Source organism: Balaenoptera physalus (assembly GCF_965194825.1).
Source record: "Balaenoptera physalus genome assembly, chromosome: 5".
NCBI classification, from domain to species: Eukaryota; Metazoa; Chordata; class Mammalia; order Artiodactyla; family Balaenopteridae; genus Balaenoptera; species Balaenoptera physalus.
In genome coordinates, this window is record NC_138884.1 from 136,701,341 (window position 1) to 136,718,854 (window position 17,514).

Sequence of the window (17,514 nt, forward strand, 5' to 3'; positions counted from 1 at the left end):
AGAATAATGAAATAGGAGCAGAGGACCTTTAGGGTCCAGGGTCCAGAGTAGGTGCAAACTAAGGGAGTGTTAAATTAGTACAATAATCTTATTAGTAGGAGGCCTATGTGATTTATCCTATAAACCAGGATATTCATGAGAGGGAAAGAGGATATTAATTATGCTGTAATAACAGAATTAAACTATGTTTGTCCTAACCAAACCTGGATTTACTGTCACTCACTCAATGAGATACAGGAATTTCATCCATAAAATTTCGCCAGAAAGTTTATTACCAGAGGTAGAAACATAGGAAATGTAGGGAAGTATTTAAGGACTTGTAATCATGAATTTTCTGTTAGAACCTGCAGTTCTAACAACTGCAGGTGAGGCATTCTTCAGACCTTGTGACACACTTTCCTCCACTTTTGGGATGGTTCTGGCTTGTGTATTGCTGTTTCTGGTAATCCAGATAAGGCCCTCTTTTCAACCAAAGCCTGGCCCACAGGAGAAGCCTAGAATAGTGTCACTGCAGTTTTAAATTCCGGTCAGGAGACTGGAAAGAATTGTCCCCGACCCTTGTTTAAAGTAGTTTTATTTATTTTGGAGACCTTTATTAAAATCACAGTATGGGATTTATGAAACACTTACCTGTACCCATGGTTACATTTTGCATATTAAAAATCAGCTTTCTAATACAATTTTAATTCTTTTACACACAAAAACGATGTATAAAAATACTGATTTTGGGAGTTCCCCGGTGGCTTAGTGGTTAGGATTTGGTGCTTTCACTGCAGAGGCCCAGGTTCGATCCCTGGTCAGGGAACCATCCCGCGTGCCGCGAGGCGCAGCCAAAATACAAAAAATAAAAATAAAATGATTTTTTTTTCATCTTTTTCATCCTTCGTCTTCTTGACTCCATCAACCTTCTTTTCTCCAAGTGTGCTTCCCAGAAACCTCAAATAAGCTTACTGTAACTCTAATAACATTTTAATTAAGTTATGTAAATGATACATAAATATGTTCTTGTAAAGGAACTTTTGATGTTCCCTTCAGAAAAAAGATAGTCATGTTAGCAGTTTACTGAATATCCTTTCAGTCCTTTCTGTGAAATTACTTCCAAATATAGTGTTTTGTATATGTGTTTAGAATATTTTTAAAGTATTGGTAGATCTTTTATTTTTCTTCTTTACAACTAGTGAGTTTTTTATTTTTTAAATTAAGGTACAATTAACATCAGTTTCAGGTGTGCAACATAATGATTCGAGATTTGTATATACATATTGCGAAATGATCACCATAAGTTTAGTTAACTACCATCTACATACTTAGTTATAAAAAAATTTTTTTCCTTGTGATGAAGTTGATCCTTTTTAATGTAAACTTTAAAAAATTGCTGAGAAGTGGTCCATAAATATAACTGATATAGTTAATTTAGCCATTTACCTATTAATCAACATCTTGGTTGTTAACAAACATTTTTATGCATGCCTTTTATCCTAGAGAAAATACATATCTGATTTTCTCTAGGAGAGAAAAGTGGAATTGTTAGGTCACAGTGTATTTGTTGACAAGTTGCTCTTGAAAATGACTACTAATTGATACTCCCACTTTCAGAGTACGAGAAGTAAGTAGGTTTTTTAACATGTTTTTTTAAAATTTTGTTTTATTTATTCTTTATACAGCAGGTTTTTATTGTTATCTGTTTTACACATATTAGTGTGTATATGTCAATGCCAATCTCCCAATTCATCCCACCGCCACCACCCCCACCCCCTGCCACTTTCCCCCCTTGGGGTCCATACGTTTGTTCTCTATATCTGTGTCTCTATTTCTGCCCTGCAAACCGGTTCGTCTGTACCATTTCTCTAGGTTCCACATGTATGAGTTAATATACGATATTTGTTTTTCTCTTTGTGACTTACTTCACTCTGTATGACAGTCTCTAGATCCATCCACATCTCTACAAATGACCCAATTTCGTTCCTTTTCATGGCTGAGTAATAATCCTTTGTATATATGTACCACATCTTCTTTATCCATTCGTCTGTCGATGGGCGTTTAGGTTGCTTCCATGACCTGACTATTGTAAATAGTGCTGCAGTGAACATTGGGGTGCATGTGTGTTGTTGAATTACGGTTTCCTCTGGGTATATGCCCAGTAGTGGGATTGCTGGGTCATACGGTAACTCTATTTTTAGTTTTTTAAGGAACCTCCATACTGTTCTCCATAGTGGCTGTATCAATTTACATTCCCACCAACAATGCAAGAGTGTTCGCTTTTCTCCATAACCCTCTCCAGCATTTGTTGTTTGTAGATTTTCTGATGATGCCCATTCTAACTGGGGTGAGGTGATACCTCATGGTAGTTTTGATTTGCATTTCTCTAATAATTAGTGATGTTGAGCAGCTTTTCATGTGCTTCTTGGCTATCTGTATGTCTTCTTTGGAGAAATGTCTATTTAGGTCTTCTGCCCATTTTTGGATTGGGTTGTTTGTTTTTTTAATATTGAGCTGCATGAGCTGTTTATATATTTTGGAGATTAATCCTTTGTCTGTTTGTCTGTTGATTTGTTTGCAAATATTTTCTCCCATTCTGAGGTTTGTCTTTTTGTCTTGCTTGTAGTTTCCTTTGCTTTGCAAAAGATTTTAAGTTTCATTAGGTCCCATTTCTTGATTTTTGTTTTTATTTTCATTACTCTAGGAGGTGGATCAAAAAAGATCTTGCTGTGATTTATGTCAAAGAGTGTTCTTCCTATGTTTTCCTCTAAGAGTTTTATAGTGTCCGGTCTTACATTTAGGTCTCTAATCTCTTTTGAGTTTATTTTTGTTTATGGTGTTAAGGAGTGTTCTAATTCCGTTCTTTTACATGTAGCTGTCCAGTTTTCCCAGCACCACTTATTGAAGAGACTGTCTTTTCTCCATTGTATATCCTTGCCTCCTTTGTCATAGATTAGTTGACCATAGGTGTGTGGGTTTACCTCTGGGCTTTCTATCCTGTTCCAGTGATCTATATTTCTGTTTTAGTGCCGGTACCATATTGTCTTGATTACTGTAGCTTTGTAGTACAGTCTGAAGTCAGGGAGTCTGATTCCTCCAGCTCCGTTTTTTTCCCTCAAGATTGCTTTGGCTATTCGGGGTCTTTTGTGTCTCCATACAAATTTTAAGATTTTTTGTTCTAGTTCTGTAAAACATGCCACTGGTAATTTGATGGGGATTGCATTGAATCTGTAGATTGCTTTGGATAGTATAGTCATCTTCACAATATTGAGTCTTCCAATCCAAGGACACAGTATATCTCTCCATTTGTTTGTGTCATCTTTGATTTCTTTCATCAGTGTCTTACAGTTTTCTGAGTACAGGTCTTTTACCTCCTTATGTAGGTTTATTCCTAGGTATTTTATTCTTTTTGTTGCAGTGGTGAATGGGATTGTTTCCTTAATTTCTCTTTCTGATCTTTCGTTGTTAGTGTACAGGGATGCAAGAGATTTCTGTGCATTAATTTTGTATTCTGCAACTTTACCAAATTCATTGATTAGCTCTATTAGTTTTCTGGTGGCATCTTTCGGATTCTCTATGTATAGTATCATGTCATCTGCAAACAGTGACAGTTTTACTTCTTCTTTTCCAAGTTGTATTCCTTTTATTTCTTTTTCTTCTCTGATTGCCGTGACTAGGACTTCCAGAACTATGTTGAATAATAGTGGCGAGAGTGGACATCCTTGTCTTGTTCCTGATCTTAGAGAAAATGCTTTCAGTTTTTCACCATTGAGAATGATGTTTGCTGTCGTTTTGTTGTATAAGGGCTTTATTATGTTGAGGTAGTTTCCCTCTATGCCCACTTTCTGGAGAGTTTTTATCGTAAATGGGTGTTGAATTTTGTCAGAAGCTTTTTCTGCATCTATTGAGATGATCATGTGGTTTTTCTTCTTCAAGTTGTTAATATGGTGTATCACATTGATTGATTGGCGTACACTGAAGAATCCCTGCATCCCTGGGATAAATCCCACTTGATCATGGTGTATGATCCTTTTAATGTGTTGTTGGATTCTGTTTGCTAGTATTTTGTTGAGGATTTTTGCATCTATATTCATCAGTGATATTGATCTGTAATTTTCTTTTTTTTTTGCGTAACTTTGCCTTGTTTGGTATCAGGGTGATGGTGGCCACGTAGAATGAGTTTGGGAGTGTTCCTTCCTCTGCAATTTTTTGGAAGAGTTTGAGAAGGATAGGTGTTAGTTCTTCTCTAAATGTTTGATAGATATCACCTGTGAAGCCATCTGGTTCTGGACTACTGTTTGTTGGAAGATTTTTAATCACAGTTTCAATTTCATTACCTGTGATTGGTCTGTTCATATTTTCTATTTCTTCCTGGTTTAGTCTTGGAAGGTTATACCTTTCTAAGAATTTGTCCACTTCTTCTAGGTTGTCCATTTTATTGGCATAGAGTTGCTTGTAGTAGTCTCTTAGTATGCTTTGTATTTCTGCAGTGTCTGTTGTAAGTTCTCCTTTTTCATTTCTAATTTTATTGATTTGAGTCCTCTCTTCTTCTTGATGAGTCTGGCTAAAGGTTTATCAATTTTGTTTATCTTCTCAGAGAACCAGCTTTTAGTTTTATTGATCTTTGCTATTGTTTTCTTTGTTTCTATTTCATTTATTTCTGCTCTGATCTTTATGATTTCTTTCCTTCTACTAACTTTGGGTTTTCTTTGTTCTTCTTTCTCTAGTTCCTTTAGGTGTACGGTTAGATTTTTTATTTGAGATTTTTCTTGTTTCTTGAGGTAGGCTTGTATTGCTATAAACTTCCCTCTTAGAACTGCTTTTGCTGCATCCCATAGGTTTTGGATCGTCGTGTTTCCGTTGTCATTTGTCTCTAGGTATTTTTTGATTTCCTTTTTGATTTCTTCAGTGATCTCTTGGTTATTTAGTAATGTACTGTTTAGCCTCCATGTGTTTGTGTTTTTTATGTTTTTTTCCCTGTAATTGATTTCTAATCTCATAGCGCTGTGGTCGGAAAAGATGCTTCAAATGATTTCAGTTTTCTTAAGTTTACCGAGGCTTGATTTGTGACCCAAGATGTGTCCTATCCTGGAGAATGTTCCGTGTACACTAGAGGAGAAAGTGTAATCTGCTGTTTTTTGGATGGGATGTCCTATAAACATCAATTAAATCTATCTGGTCTGTTGTGTCATTTAAACCTTGTGTTTCCTTATTAATTTTCTCTCTGGATGATCTGTCCATTGCTGTAAGTGAGGTGTTAAAGTCCCCTACTATTATTGTGTTACTGTTGATTTCCTCTTTTATGGCTGTTAGCATTTGCCTTATGTATTGAGGTGCTCCTGTGTTGGGTGTATATATATTTATAATTGTTGTATCTTCTTCTTGGATTGATCCCTTGATCATTATGTAGTGTCCTTCCTTGTCTCTTGTAATATTCTTTATTTTAAAGTCTATTTTATCTCGTATGAGAATTGCTACTCCCGCTTTCTTTTGATTTCCATTTGCATGGAATATCTTTTTCCATTTCCTCACTTTCAGTATGTATATGTCCCTAGGTCTGAAGTGGGTTTCTTGTAGACAGAGTATATATGGGTCTTGTTTTTGTATCCATTCAGCAAGCCTGTGTCTTTTGGTTGGAGCATTTAATCCATTCACGTTTAAGGTAATTATTGATATGTATGTTCCTATGACCATTTTCTTAATTGTTTTGGGTTTGTTTTTGTAGGTCCTTTTCTTCTCTTGTGTTTCCCACTTAGAGAAGTTCCTTTTGCATTTGTTGTAGAGCTGGTTTGGTGGTGCTGAATTCTCTTAGCTTTTGCTTGTCTGTAAAGCTTCTGATTTCTCCATCGAATCTGAATGAGATCCTTGCCAGGTAGAGTAATCTTGGTTGTAGGTTCTTCCCTTTCATCACTTTAAATATATCATGCCACTCCCTTCTGGCTTGTAGAGTTTCTGCTGAGAAATCAGCTGTTAACCTTATGGGAGTTCCCTTGTATGTTATTTGTCATTTTTCCCTTGCTGCTTTCAATAATTTTTCTTTGTTTTTAATTTTTGTCAGTTTGATTACTATGTGTCTCCATGTGTTTCTTCTTTGGTTTATCCTGCCTGGGACTCGCTGCACTTCCTGGACTTGGGTGGCTATTTCCTTTCCCATGTTAGGGAAGTTTTCAACTGTAATCTCTTCACATATTTTCTCCGGTCCTATCTCTCTCTCTTTTCCTTCTGGGACGCCTATAATGCGAATGTTGTTGTGTTTAATATTGTCCCAGAGGTCTCAGGCTGTCTTCATTTCTTTTCATTCTTTTTTGTTTATTCTGTTCCGTGGCAATGAATTCCACCATTCTGTCTTCCAGGTCACTTATCCATTCTTCTGCCTCAGTTATTCTGCTATTGGTTCCTTCTAGTGTATTTTTCATTTCAGTTATTGTATAGTTCATCTCTGTTGGTTTGTTCTTTAATTCTTCTAGGTGTTTGTTCTTTAATTCTTCTAGGTCTTTGTTAAACGTTTCTTGCATCTTCTCGATCTTTGCCTCCATTCTTTTTCCGAGGTCCTGGATCATCTTCACTATCATTATTCTGAATTTTTTTTCTGGAAGGTTACATATCTCCACTTCATTTAGTTGTTTTTCTGGGGTTTTATCTTGTTCCTTCATCTGGTGCAAAGTCCTCTGCCTTTTCATTTTGTCTATCTTTCTGTGAATGGTTTTCCTTCCACAGGCTGCAGAATTGTAGTTCTTCTTGCCTCTGCTGTCTGCCCTCTGGTGGATGAGGTTATCTCGCTTTTTTTTACATTTTCTTAAGGCACTCGTTTACTGTAGCAAAATAGCATTTTATGGCATTTTTCCCTTAAGTGTAATAAAACATGTGATTCATAACTCTCAATGCGTTTTCTTAATTAAAGCTTTGCAAAAGACTATGGTCATGAGTAAAATCGCCCATCATACTGCAGTTTTTGTTTTCACTATCCAAGCTCTTAAAATGAATTCCTCATCTATTAGGAATTGTTTCCTTATAGATTAAGATATTAGGATAATATTCAAAGAAGTTGTATAGTAGCTCACTAGTGATGTTTGAAAAATGGATATGTGACGATCACACACTTGTTCGTGTATATTTATGTATATTTGGAGCCACTGGTAGCTTACATTTCTTAGGTTTCATCTGCCTGAAAAAAATTTTTTTAATTAAAATTTCTTTATTTTTTAATTTTTAGGTTGGCTTTCTTTTTCAGTCTTAGGTTTTTTCTAATGATATGGTAGGAGGGCAGTTTCCTCCATTATGGTTGGAACATGGGAAAATGAAAATATTGTTTTCTTTTTTCGGTAATTAATTAATTAATTTTATTTTTGGCTGCATTGGGTCTTCATTGCTGTGCACAGGCTTTATCTAGTTGCAGCGAGTGGGGGCTACTCTTCGTTTTGGTGTACAGGCTTCTTATTTTGGTAGCTTCTCTTGTTGTGGTGCCCGGACTCTTAGGCGTGTGGGCTTCAGTAGTTGTGGCTAGCAGGCTCTAGAGCCCAGGCTCAGTAGTTGTGGTGCACGGGCTTATTTGCTCTGTGGTATGTGGGATATTCCCGGACTAGGGCTTGAACCTGTGTCCCCTGCATTGGCAGGCGGATTCTTAACTACTGCACTACCAGGGAAGTCCTGAGGTCATTTATTTAAATACAGTTATCCGTAAACCTACAGTGAACATTTTTTTTTTTTTTTGGTTGGGGGGCCGTGCTGCTCAGCCTGCAGTATCTTAGCTCCCCGACCAGGGATCGCACCTGTGCCCACTGCAGTGGAAGCATGGAGTCTTAACCACTGGACCTACAGGGAAGTCCCTGCAGTGAACATCTCATACTGACATCTTTGTACCTTGTCTTGTTTACCAGATAATTTCTCAGAAATGGAATTGTTTCATTAAAAAGTATATACATTTTATTTTACTTTATTTATTTTTAAAAATTTTATTGGATTATAGTTGATTTACTGTGTGTGTTAGTTTCAGGTGTACAGCAGAGTGATTCAGTTATATATATACACATATATTCATTGTTTTTCAGATTCTTTTCTCATATAGGTTATCACAGAATATTGAGTAGAATTCCCTGTACTGTACAGTAGGTTCTTGTTGGTTATCTTCTCATATAGGTTATCACAGAATATTGAGTAGAATTCCCTGTACTATACAGTAGGTTCTTGTTGGTTATCTATCTTATAAAAAAGTATATATACTTTATTATTATTATTATTATTATTTTGGCCGCACAGCTTGTGGGATTTTAGTTTCCTGACCAGGTATTGAACCTCGGCCCTTGGCAGTGAGAACATGGAGGCCTAACCACTGGACCGCCAGGAAATTCCCCAAAAAGTATATACAATTTAAATGACAGATTACCCTTGAAAAGTTCTACTACTTAATACTCATTCCAACAGCATGAGAGAAATGTCCATTTAAATAGGCAGGTCAATGCTTGGCATTCTCTGTTTTGTCAGAATGATAGGTGATAACTGTTCTGTTTTACTTTACATTTCTTAGTACAATTGAGTTAACATTTCATATTTAGCCACTGGTATTTCGTTTTTGAATCATCTCTTTATCTTTTACTCAGATTTATTTATTTTTTTTTAAAAGCTCAGTGTCATTCTTTTAACGGAAAAAGAGTGGGTTGATGAGGTGGTCTAAGAGCAGCACAAAGGACTTGCTTATGTTGAACTTGGAATTAGACAAATGTGTTCACAGTTGGCATTGCACATCTGCATGTTCCCCTTCTACCTCTCTTAGGGAGTCTGCCCTGTGAAGTTGACAGCATGAAGGAGCAGACCAGAATGCTTGCTTTTTGTGGACAGCTAGCTCCCAAAGAAAAGGGCGGAAAGGTGTTGGCTTTGCAAGTCAGTTCTTTTCCTAAACTCATTAATCAGGAAACTTACTGTTTCTGTGGGAGGAATTGGGACTTGGGAGCAGGAATGTTCCAGGAAAGTCTTCCTTTTAAAAAAGAAAATTAGGGGCTTCCCTGGTGGCACAGTGGTTAAGAATCCGCCTGCCAATGCAGGGGACACGGGTTCAATCCCTGGTCCAGGAATATCCCACATGCTGCGGAGCAACTAAGCCCGTGTGCCACAACTACTGAGCCTGCTCGCCTAGAGCCCGTGCTCCACAACAAGAGAAGCCACCGCAATGAGAAGCCCATGCACCACAATGAAGAGTAACGCCCGCTCACCACAACTAGAGGAAGCCCGCGTGCAGCAACGAAGACCCAACTCAGCCAAAAATAAATAAATTTATTTAAAAAAAAGTAAATTAACTGTAAGAGCCATTTAGTAACCAATATTAAGAAATCACTTTCCGGGCTTCCCTTGTGGTGCAGTGGTTAAGAATCCGCCTGCCAATGCAGGGGACACGGGTTCAAGCCCTGGTCTGGGAAGATCCCACATGCCGCGGAGCAGCTAAGCCCATGCGCCACAACTACTGAGCCTGTACTCTAGAGCTCGTGAGCCACAACTACTGAGCCCACGTGCCACAACTACTGAAGCCCGTGCGCCTAGAGCCTGTGCTTCACAAGAGAAGCCACCACAGTGAGAAGCCCATGCACCGCAACGAAGAGTAGCCCCCCCGCTCACTGCAACTAGAGAAAGCCTGCGCGCAGCAACGAAGACCCAACACAGCCAAAAATAAGTAAATAAATAAGTAAATAAATAAATAAATTTATTTTAATAAAAAAAGTTATTTAAAAAAAAAAGAAAGAAATCACTTTCCTATTCCAGTGTATCCAACCACATTGGCAAGCATAATTTGTCAAATACCTTTTATTGAGAATAAATTACAGTACTGATTGTGTACTTCATGATGCTCCATCAATAAAATGTCAGAATTATAGAGGGCACAGAGTTAAATGTGCACTTTTTTCCCATTGTATTTCCTGAGGAGGAGTTAAAGTTGAGAGAGTAAAATTTAAACAAAAATCCAAAATTTTTGAGTTCAAAAGAATTTATTGAAATCAAAATCTCTCTCCCTTTTATTTTTATTTTTTTAATTTGTTTAATTTTTGTTTTTTAAAGATTTTTTTTTTTGATGTGGACCATTTTTAAAGTCTTTATTGAATTTGTTACAATATTGCTTCTGTTTTATGTTTTGGTTTTTTGGCCAGGAGGCATGTGGGATCTTAGCTCCCTGACCAGGGATCGAACCCGTGACCCCTGCATTGGAGGGCAGATTCTTAATCACTGGACTGCAAGGGAAGTCCCCTGATTTTAAAGCAATAGATTATTAACTCATGCTCAAATATTTTTTGGTTTGTAAATAACATATTTAATATTGAAGTTAAACAGTTTTTTAGTTTTTATGTGGTCAGAATAATTTTTTAAATTTCTGACCTTAATTTTGTGATTATTAATGTTTAATTGATTTGTAATGAAACTTGCTTGTGTGGCCTATCCCTAAATACTTTTCAGTACATCTAGTAGTTTGTATAAGGCTGTGTTTTGTAACCACCAGACACTTAATTTACTTGACCTAGCAGTATTTTGGGACATGTTTTCTACTTTGTTGAGGGAAAGGTCTTTCAAATGTTCTATACTGTATAACTTCCATACAATATACGTGGTATTTACAAAATATACCTCAGTCAAATTCTAATGTTCAAATATTGTTTTTGTTAAATTAGATTTTTTCCTGCTTCCCTTTTTGTCCTATCTGTCCATATTTTTTTCTGTATCTCATTTTTGTTAGTGAAGTATTTATCCTTATGCACATTGACACATATGTATACACTTATATATGTGTCCCTAAAGTATAAAGAAGTATAAAGCAAATACCCATGTACTCACTATTCTTCTTTAGAAATAGAATTACTACAGTATTCAAGATCCCTGTGTGCCCATCCCTGGTGATGTCTTCATCCTTGATCAATCTTCCTTTCATGAAATCTTATTTGAATGTTTCTGGGTTTTAACTCAAAGATTGCTTTATTTTAGTCTATGAATTGGTCATTGCCATGATTTATGGGATTCATGTTTTGTGGAATTACTGTGTTTTCTGTAGCTGCAGATCCCACTTTTATTCTGCTTTTTAATGTTTAGGTCATGTTTAGCTAGATGATCATCATGGTAGATAATGAATCAAGATACAAGACACTGTAAAGCTTCATTACAATGAAGACTATATTTGTCAATGTTTGTGTTCTTACTCAAGAGGGACAAGTGATGATACCATGATAGTCTTGTGCAAACTTTTACAGAGATCACTTCTATTCTTTATGGCTTGGATCTAGATACAGCCTACTAGTTTGCCAAACTTTGTTTTCTGATGACAAATAGTTTGAAGTCTTCTGATTTATTTTCTGCATGCTCCTTGATGCATGTGAATGTATTTATATGTATATATAATATATATAGAAAAATGTATCCCATTGGGAATTGATTCACTAACTTTACTGTATTAAAACGTTATATTGCTAATTTTTCCGTGTTACATTCTGTTAGTGAACGGATTGTTCTATCATTTCAGTGTAAGTAAACTGTTAATATTTTCTACTTCTTGATTTGAACACTGAAGACCACTTTGAATCTACATTTGAAATGTAGTTGATTTCTTGTTAGGAATTTGAGTCTCAGAACTTTGGATTTTGTTGAGAATAATTATTCCACTGACTTAACTGAAATTGGTTTAATTGTTATTTTGTTAAATATTTTGCATGATGTGGTTGTAAAAACAATTCTATGTTTTTTTGTTTTGTTCTGTTTTGTTTTAGAGCTCAGTCCCCCCCAAATTATAACAGCAGGAAAACTCAAGACAAAGAAATCCAACAAGGTATGTCATGACAAGAAATAGTTTTTAACTATTTTGAAAGAAACTCCTCTTAGATTATTGTGTATTTTTCTCTTCTAAGTCTATCATTGATGTTAGTTTAAAGTTAATATACTAGAGAATTGTAGCCTTTATCCAAATCCCCATATGCCTCTGTTATCCTGTCTCTATCAGTTTAGTCAAGGTCATTATTCATGCCACAAGTTGGATCATAAGACATTCCTCTTGCTGTGTTCTGTTTGTTGTGTTCTGTTGTTTGGAGAAGGTTTTGCATTATTTTGGCAAATGCCTGCATATAATTGAATGAGGGTGATTTTAAAAATTGCTTTCACTTTTAGAAAATATTTTTTCTATTTAAAATTTCTAAATTGCAGACATAACACTTCTTTTATTTACCTCTCAGGCTAGTGATTTCAGCGATATGGCGAACTGGCCAACACCAAGTGAATTAGTGAACACTGAAGTGAGTATTGTTTTAAGACTTCTTTTTTCTTTTTTATAAATAAAGGGAAGGTATTCTCCTTTTAACGTGCTGAATTTTACTTCAAATTTAGAGAATTGCATTAATAAAATACCCATTTTTCAGATACCTTGATTTCATTCATCACATTGCCTTCATCTGGTTGTATTCTCAGGACCATACATTTGGAAAGGATGGGGTACCATGCTGTCAGCTTCACGTAATGCCTACAAATAGATTACTTTTTAATGTGTCTAAGTGAAGCCCATTTTGTGTTTCAGAATGTATTGTATATATGTTTTCTCTTGAGTTACAGTCTTTTCAATGTGTTGAAGTCCTAACTCTATATATACACATGAATATATATCATATCAAGAGATGTTCAGTAAATGGATTTTTAATTTATCCATGAAAGAAGTTCTAAAAGATGTTCTGGGATATTCTATCAAAAGTCTTTTTAGAGAAGTAGCATATATGGTATCTGGTTACATGGTTTCATTTGACACTGTACATCTTGCTATTTGTAATTTGTGCAGAATTATTGGTGTGTGGTTTAAACAACATATAAAGCAGCTTAATTGGTGTATAAATGACATAATAATAATAAACTGCACATATATAAAGTGTACAGTTTGATATGCTTTGACCTATGAAACCTTTGCCACAAACAAGATAATGAACTGAATTTGTAATTCTTCCTGTCACATTCCACCCCCTCACCCCATCATCCCAGACAACCACTGATAGGCTTTCTGTCACTTAGTTAATTTGCATTTTCTACAGTTTTTTTTTTTTTATTGGAGTATAGTTGATTTACAATGCATTTTCTACAATTTTATGTAAGTGGAGTCATACAGGATGCATTCTTTTTTTTTTTTTCTGGCTTTCATTTAGCTTAATTATTTTGAGATTTATTTATGTTATATGTATTAATAGTTCGTTCCTTCTTATTTTCTGGTAGTACTCTATTGTATGGCTATAACGCTGTCCATTCACCTATTGGTGGACATTTGTGTTGATTCCAGTTTTTGGCTATTAAGAATAAAGCTGCTATATAAACATTTGTGTACAAAATTTTGCATGGAATAATGCTTTTATTTTTCTTGGGAGTAGAATGGTTGGATTTTATGGTAGCTATTTATTTAACTTTTAAAACTACCAAACTTTTTATTCCACCAGCAGTGTATGAGAATTATAGTTATTCTATAGCCTCACTAATACTCGATGTGGTCAGCCTTTTAATTTTAGTGAGTCTAGTAGGTGTATAGTGGTATCACACTACAGTTTTTAATTTGCATTTTTCTAATGATGTCAAGCACATTTTCATGTACATTTGTCATCAGTATATCTTTTTGATGAAGTGTCTGTTCAACTCTAGCCCACATTTCAATTGTTTTCTTGTTACTGCATTATAGAGTTCATTATATATTTTAGATACAAGTCCTTTTATCAAATACTTAGCAAATATTTTCTTCCAGTTTTTCAAATGACTTTTTTTTTTTTTTAATTTTTTTATATTTATTTTTGGCTGTGTTGGGTCTTCATTTATGTGCGAGGGCTTTCTCTCGTTGTGGCAAGTGGGGGCCACTCTTCATCGCGGTGCGCGGGCCTCTCACTGTCGCGGCCTCTCTCGTTGTGGAGCACAGGCTCCAGACGCGCAGGCTCAGTAGTTGTGGTGCATGGGCCTAGTTGCTCCGCGGCATGTGGGATCTTCCCAGACCAGGGCTCGAATCCATGTCCCCTGCATTGGCAGGCAGATTCTCAACCACTGCACCACCAGGGAAGCCCTCAAATGACTTTTAACAGTGTCTTTTGTAAAGTAGTTTTTTATTTTTGATAAAAATTGTCATTCGTTTTGCGATATTTGGTAAGGTGTTACCACAGATTTTTGGATATGTTAGTGAAAATGTTCATGAAAATTATTTCATTCAGAAAACCTTTTTGCAGTGTCAGAGTGTCATCAGCCTAGGAAATAAGAAGCCACAAAATAGAAAAGAAAGAGAAGACAAGGTTGAAAAGAGAAGTAACAGTGAAAGCAAAGAAAGCCGGGAAACAAAATTAGATGGTCCTGGTGAAAATGTCAGTGAGGATGAGGCTCAGTCAAGTAATCAACGAAAGAAAGGTTAGTTCGTTTATATCTTCATTTTGATTTTTAAGTTTTTGAAGAGAGTTGTAGTAATGAAGAATTGTATTTAATCAGTTGATTCCTGGTAGTCACCAGTTAGTAGTTTGGATTTCTTCAGGATACCATCTACAATGGTAACTGATGTTACTTTTGTAGCATTTCTGAACTATGAGACTTTCCTCTCTACATTTGACTTGTATTTTATGTAAGAATGGATTTAAATTCCATCTATAGAGGTGGGTGTAGATATATTCTTGGAAAGTTGTATGCTAACTGTTGTTTTTTAAATCTGCATTGGAACGGCTCCCTTTTTTTCAGGAAATTTTGAGAAAATATTTTTCTGAGACAAATTGAGAACAATCTTGGTCAACTCTTTTTCCTCATTGCATTCCCCCATTACGTTTTGAAGGAAAAAAATATTGTCTTTACATCCCTTTCCATATTCTTTTAGGAACTTCTCATGTGTCTAGGGACAGATTATGATTTAACTGGTAAAAGCATATTCTCATTCAGTGTTCTGAGTCTCAATAAAAGTGTCTTCAGGGGTTTTTAGGCAGAAAAGTTCTTTAAACTGTCAGAAGGTCAGTAAAGTGACCTTCTGAGGCAAAGTGAACACTGGGGAGAGGGCAGGGGGTGCTATTGGAGAGGTAGGCAAGGTCCACGTTATTCAGGGCTTTGGTAACTTGGAATTGGCATTTTAAGTGCTGTGGGAAGCCATTGAAGCATTTTAATTCTTGGAGGTGATGGGGCATGGGAGGGGACATTTCATGATGAAGTAGTTGCCAGCCAACTTCTTTAATAATGGAACTAACAGCCTACCGTATACTGAGCACTTACTTGAATTTTTTTTTTTGATGCCTATTATAATCCTTAGCTGCAGGGTAATCATGAGGCTCACTCGATATAGTATGCCAAGGGTAATTGCTCAGAAGTGGTGGCAGTAGGACAACCATGTGGTTGTTAAAAAAAATTTCCCCATTTCTTGAATGCTTAATCACTTACCTTTTTCATGCTCCTTTGATACGTAAGTAGTCTTTTTGACTGTCTAGAAGTCATACAGGTAACAAGACCTATCCTGCTCTAAAATTTGTCTTCCTTGTTAGTTGCTTCAGTTAAAACTGATTAGCCAACACTAAAATGTGGGTGTTTGTAGTTAAAGTAATTTTATGTAATCAGGTCATGAATTGACTCTTCTTAGAGCACACATGTTTATCTTTAACACAAGTGCTTATTTATGCCCAAAAATCTCATTGATAGAATTTACAGTATAGACTTTAAGGAGTTTTTAGATTCTTTCATATTCTCTTTTCCTTATCTGTAGTTTACAATATTAGTAGGAAATTAGTACACTAATATTCCCTTAATTACTTTGATAGTTTTTCCTTTCCCCATGAGTCTTTTTGTTTTAGTTGAAATATATAGTGGACAGAAGACTGAACATTTTGAAACCTTAACTATGGAATTCATGAATAGATAACCTTCAGAATTTCACTATACTAAATATAACAATTAATTACACTATCATTTAGTCAACAAGAAGCTTTAAATTGCTTGTATCTCTTAAGAAGTTAGGAAAATGTGTAGTAGCTATACAAAGATTTATCAAATGCAGTTAGACAGATTTTATATTTAAACTTTATTTTGAAAAAGCTCTTTCATTAGTAGTGATGCTGGATAAATTAATATTTGAGGCAGTGATTTGAAACTAAAAGTGTTTTGAATCACTGGTCAAACAGTTATCAGGTATACCCTGTTCTGAAGCCTAAGTATCAAGTATTAGATGGGAGTAGTGTGTACACTTAATATTTTTTATGGCTTATTTGTCAGAATTAAACAGAAGAGTGTGCATTTCACCTAAAAGCAAAAGAATTCCAATGATACTCTATCACTGGCTTTTCACTTGAGTTTTAGAAACTTATTATTTGCCCAAACAAGTTTATTAAAGAGCTGGGGGAGCAGAAGAAAATCATTTTGGTACTCTACAAGTAATCCCTTTAAGGACAAATTAAGTCTTTCATTTATTTAATTAAAATTTAGAGTGCTTTCACAATTGCAAAGCTCTAATGAAAATTGTGCATTGTCATTAAATGATTTTATTTTGTTTTCTTCAAGCTAATAAGCACAAATGGGTACCACTCCACTTAGATGATGTAAGACCAGACAGTCAAGAAAGACCAGGGTCCCGGAATAGCTCAAGATGTCAACCTGAAGCAAATAAATCATCACATAACAATAGGAGAAATGACACACGAAGTAAGTAACATTCTAAGAGAAAAATGACTAATCTAGTCTTAATCTTACTATTTTAATAACCATGTATAGTATAAACTATTTGAGAGTAAGTTGCAGACATTGTGCCCCTTTAACCCTAAATACCTTCAGAGTATGTATCATAAGATCAGTAATACACTGACTATCCACAGGCAGAATTTCTCAATAATGCCCTTCACAGTTTTTTTCTCCTCTTTTCCGGGATCTAATCTGTGATCACCCATTGCTTTTAGTTGTCTCCATTAGTCTGGAATAATTCTTCTGCTTTTGTCTTTCATGACATTGATTTTTTTCTGAAGGCTATAGGACAGTAATGTGGTAGCTATACCTTACTTTGGGTTTTCTGATGTTTCCTCATGATTGGATTTGGGTTATAAATTTTTGGCAGGAATACTGCAAAAGTTAAATGGTTTTCTTTGTAGTGTATAACTTGAAAACACATGTGGTATTGGTTTATCTTATTATTGGTGATATTAACTTTGAGCACTTGGTTAAGATGAGGTACTCCAGGTTTCTTTATTGTAAAGATACCCTTTTTCCCTTGGTAATTAACATGTAATTTGTGGAGAGAGACTTTGAGACTGTGGGAATACCCATTTTTTCATCAGACCTTTCATATGAGCTTCAGTTTCCATTGGTGATTTTTATTCTTGCCTGATTATTACCATGATGGTTGCAAATGCTGAATAGGTAATCTTCAGAATTTCACTATACTGGTATTTGTCTTACTGCATCATTCTTTCTATATTTATTAGCTGGCATTCCACTGTAAAGAACAACTTCCTATTATCAGTGTGGACTAAAGGCTTCTTATGTTTTCAGTGGTTGAAATTGTTATCATGATTGTTCAATTTAATGCTCTAATTGTCCCAGAGTTGGCTAGTGGGA

At 35.5% G+C, this 17,514-nt stretch overlaps 1 protein-coding gene across 10 annotated transcripts in view; it reads left to right on the forward strand.

Annotated features, from left to right (window-relative positions):
• LARP1B (La ribonucleoprotein 1B) overlaps positions 1 to 17,514 on the forward strand; it is a 129,577-nt gene that overhangs the window by 2,888 nt on the left and 109,175 nt on the right. For 4 of the 10 annotated variants that reach the window (XR_014263750.1, XM_082462105.1, XM_082462106.1 and 1 more), the window contains exons 2-6: positions 11,715 to 11,773; positions 12,174 to 12,233; positions 12,406 to 12,450; positions 14,163 to 14,352; positions 16,468 to 16,608. Coding sequence is in view for 9 of the 10 variants with exons in the window: in XM_082462105.1 (XP_082318231.1) it covers positions 11,715 to 11,773; positions 12,174 to 12,233; positions 12,406 to 12,450; positions 14,163 to 14,352; positions 16,468 to 16,608 (495 nt within the window). In the remaining variant the exon portion in view is untranslated. The remainder of the gene's footprint in view (positions 1 to 11,714; positions 11,774 to 12,173; positions 12,234 to 12,405; positions 12,451 to 14,162; positions 14,353 to 16,467; positions 16,609 to 17,514) is intronic. The other 6 variants (XM_082462109.1, XM_082462110.1, XM_082462113.1 and 3 more) reach the window with 3 other exon arrangements.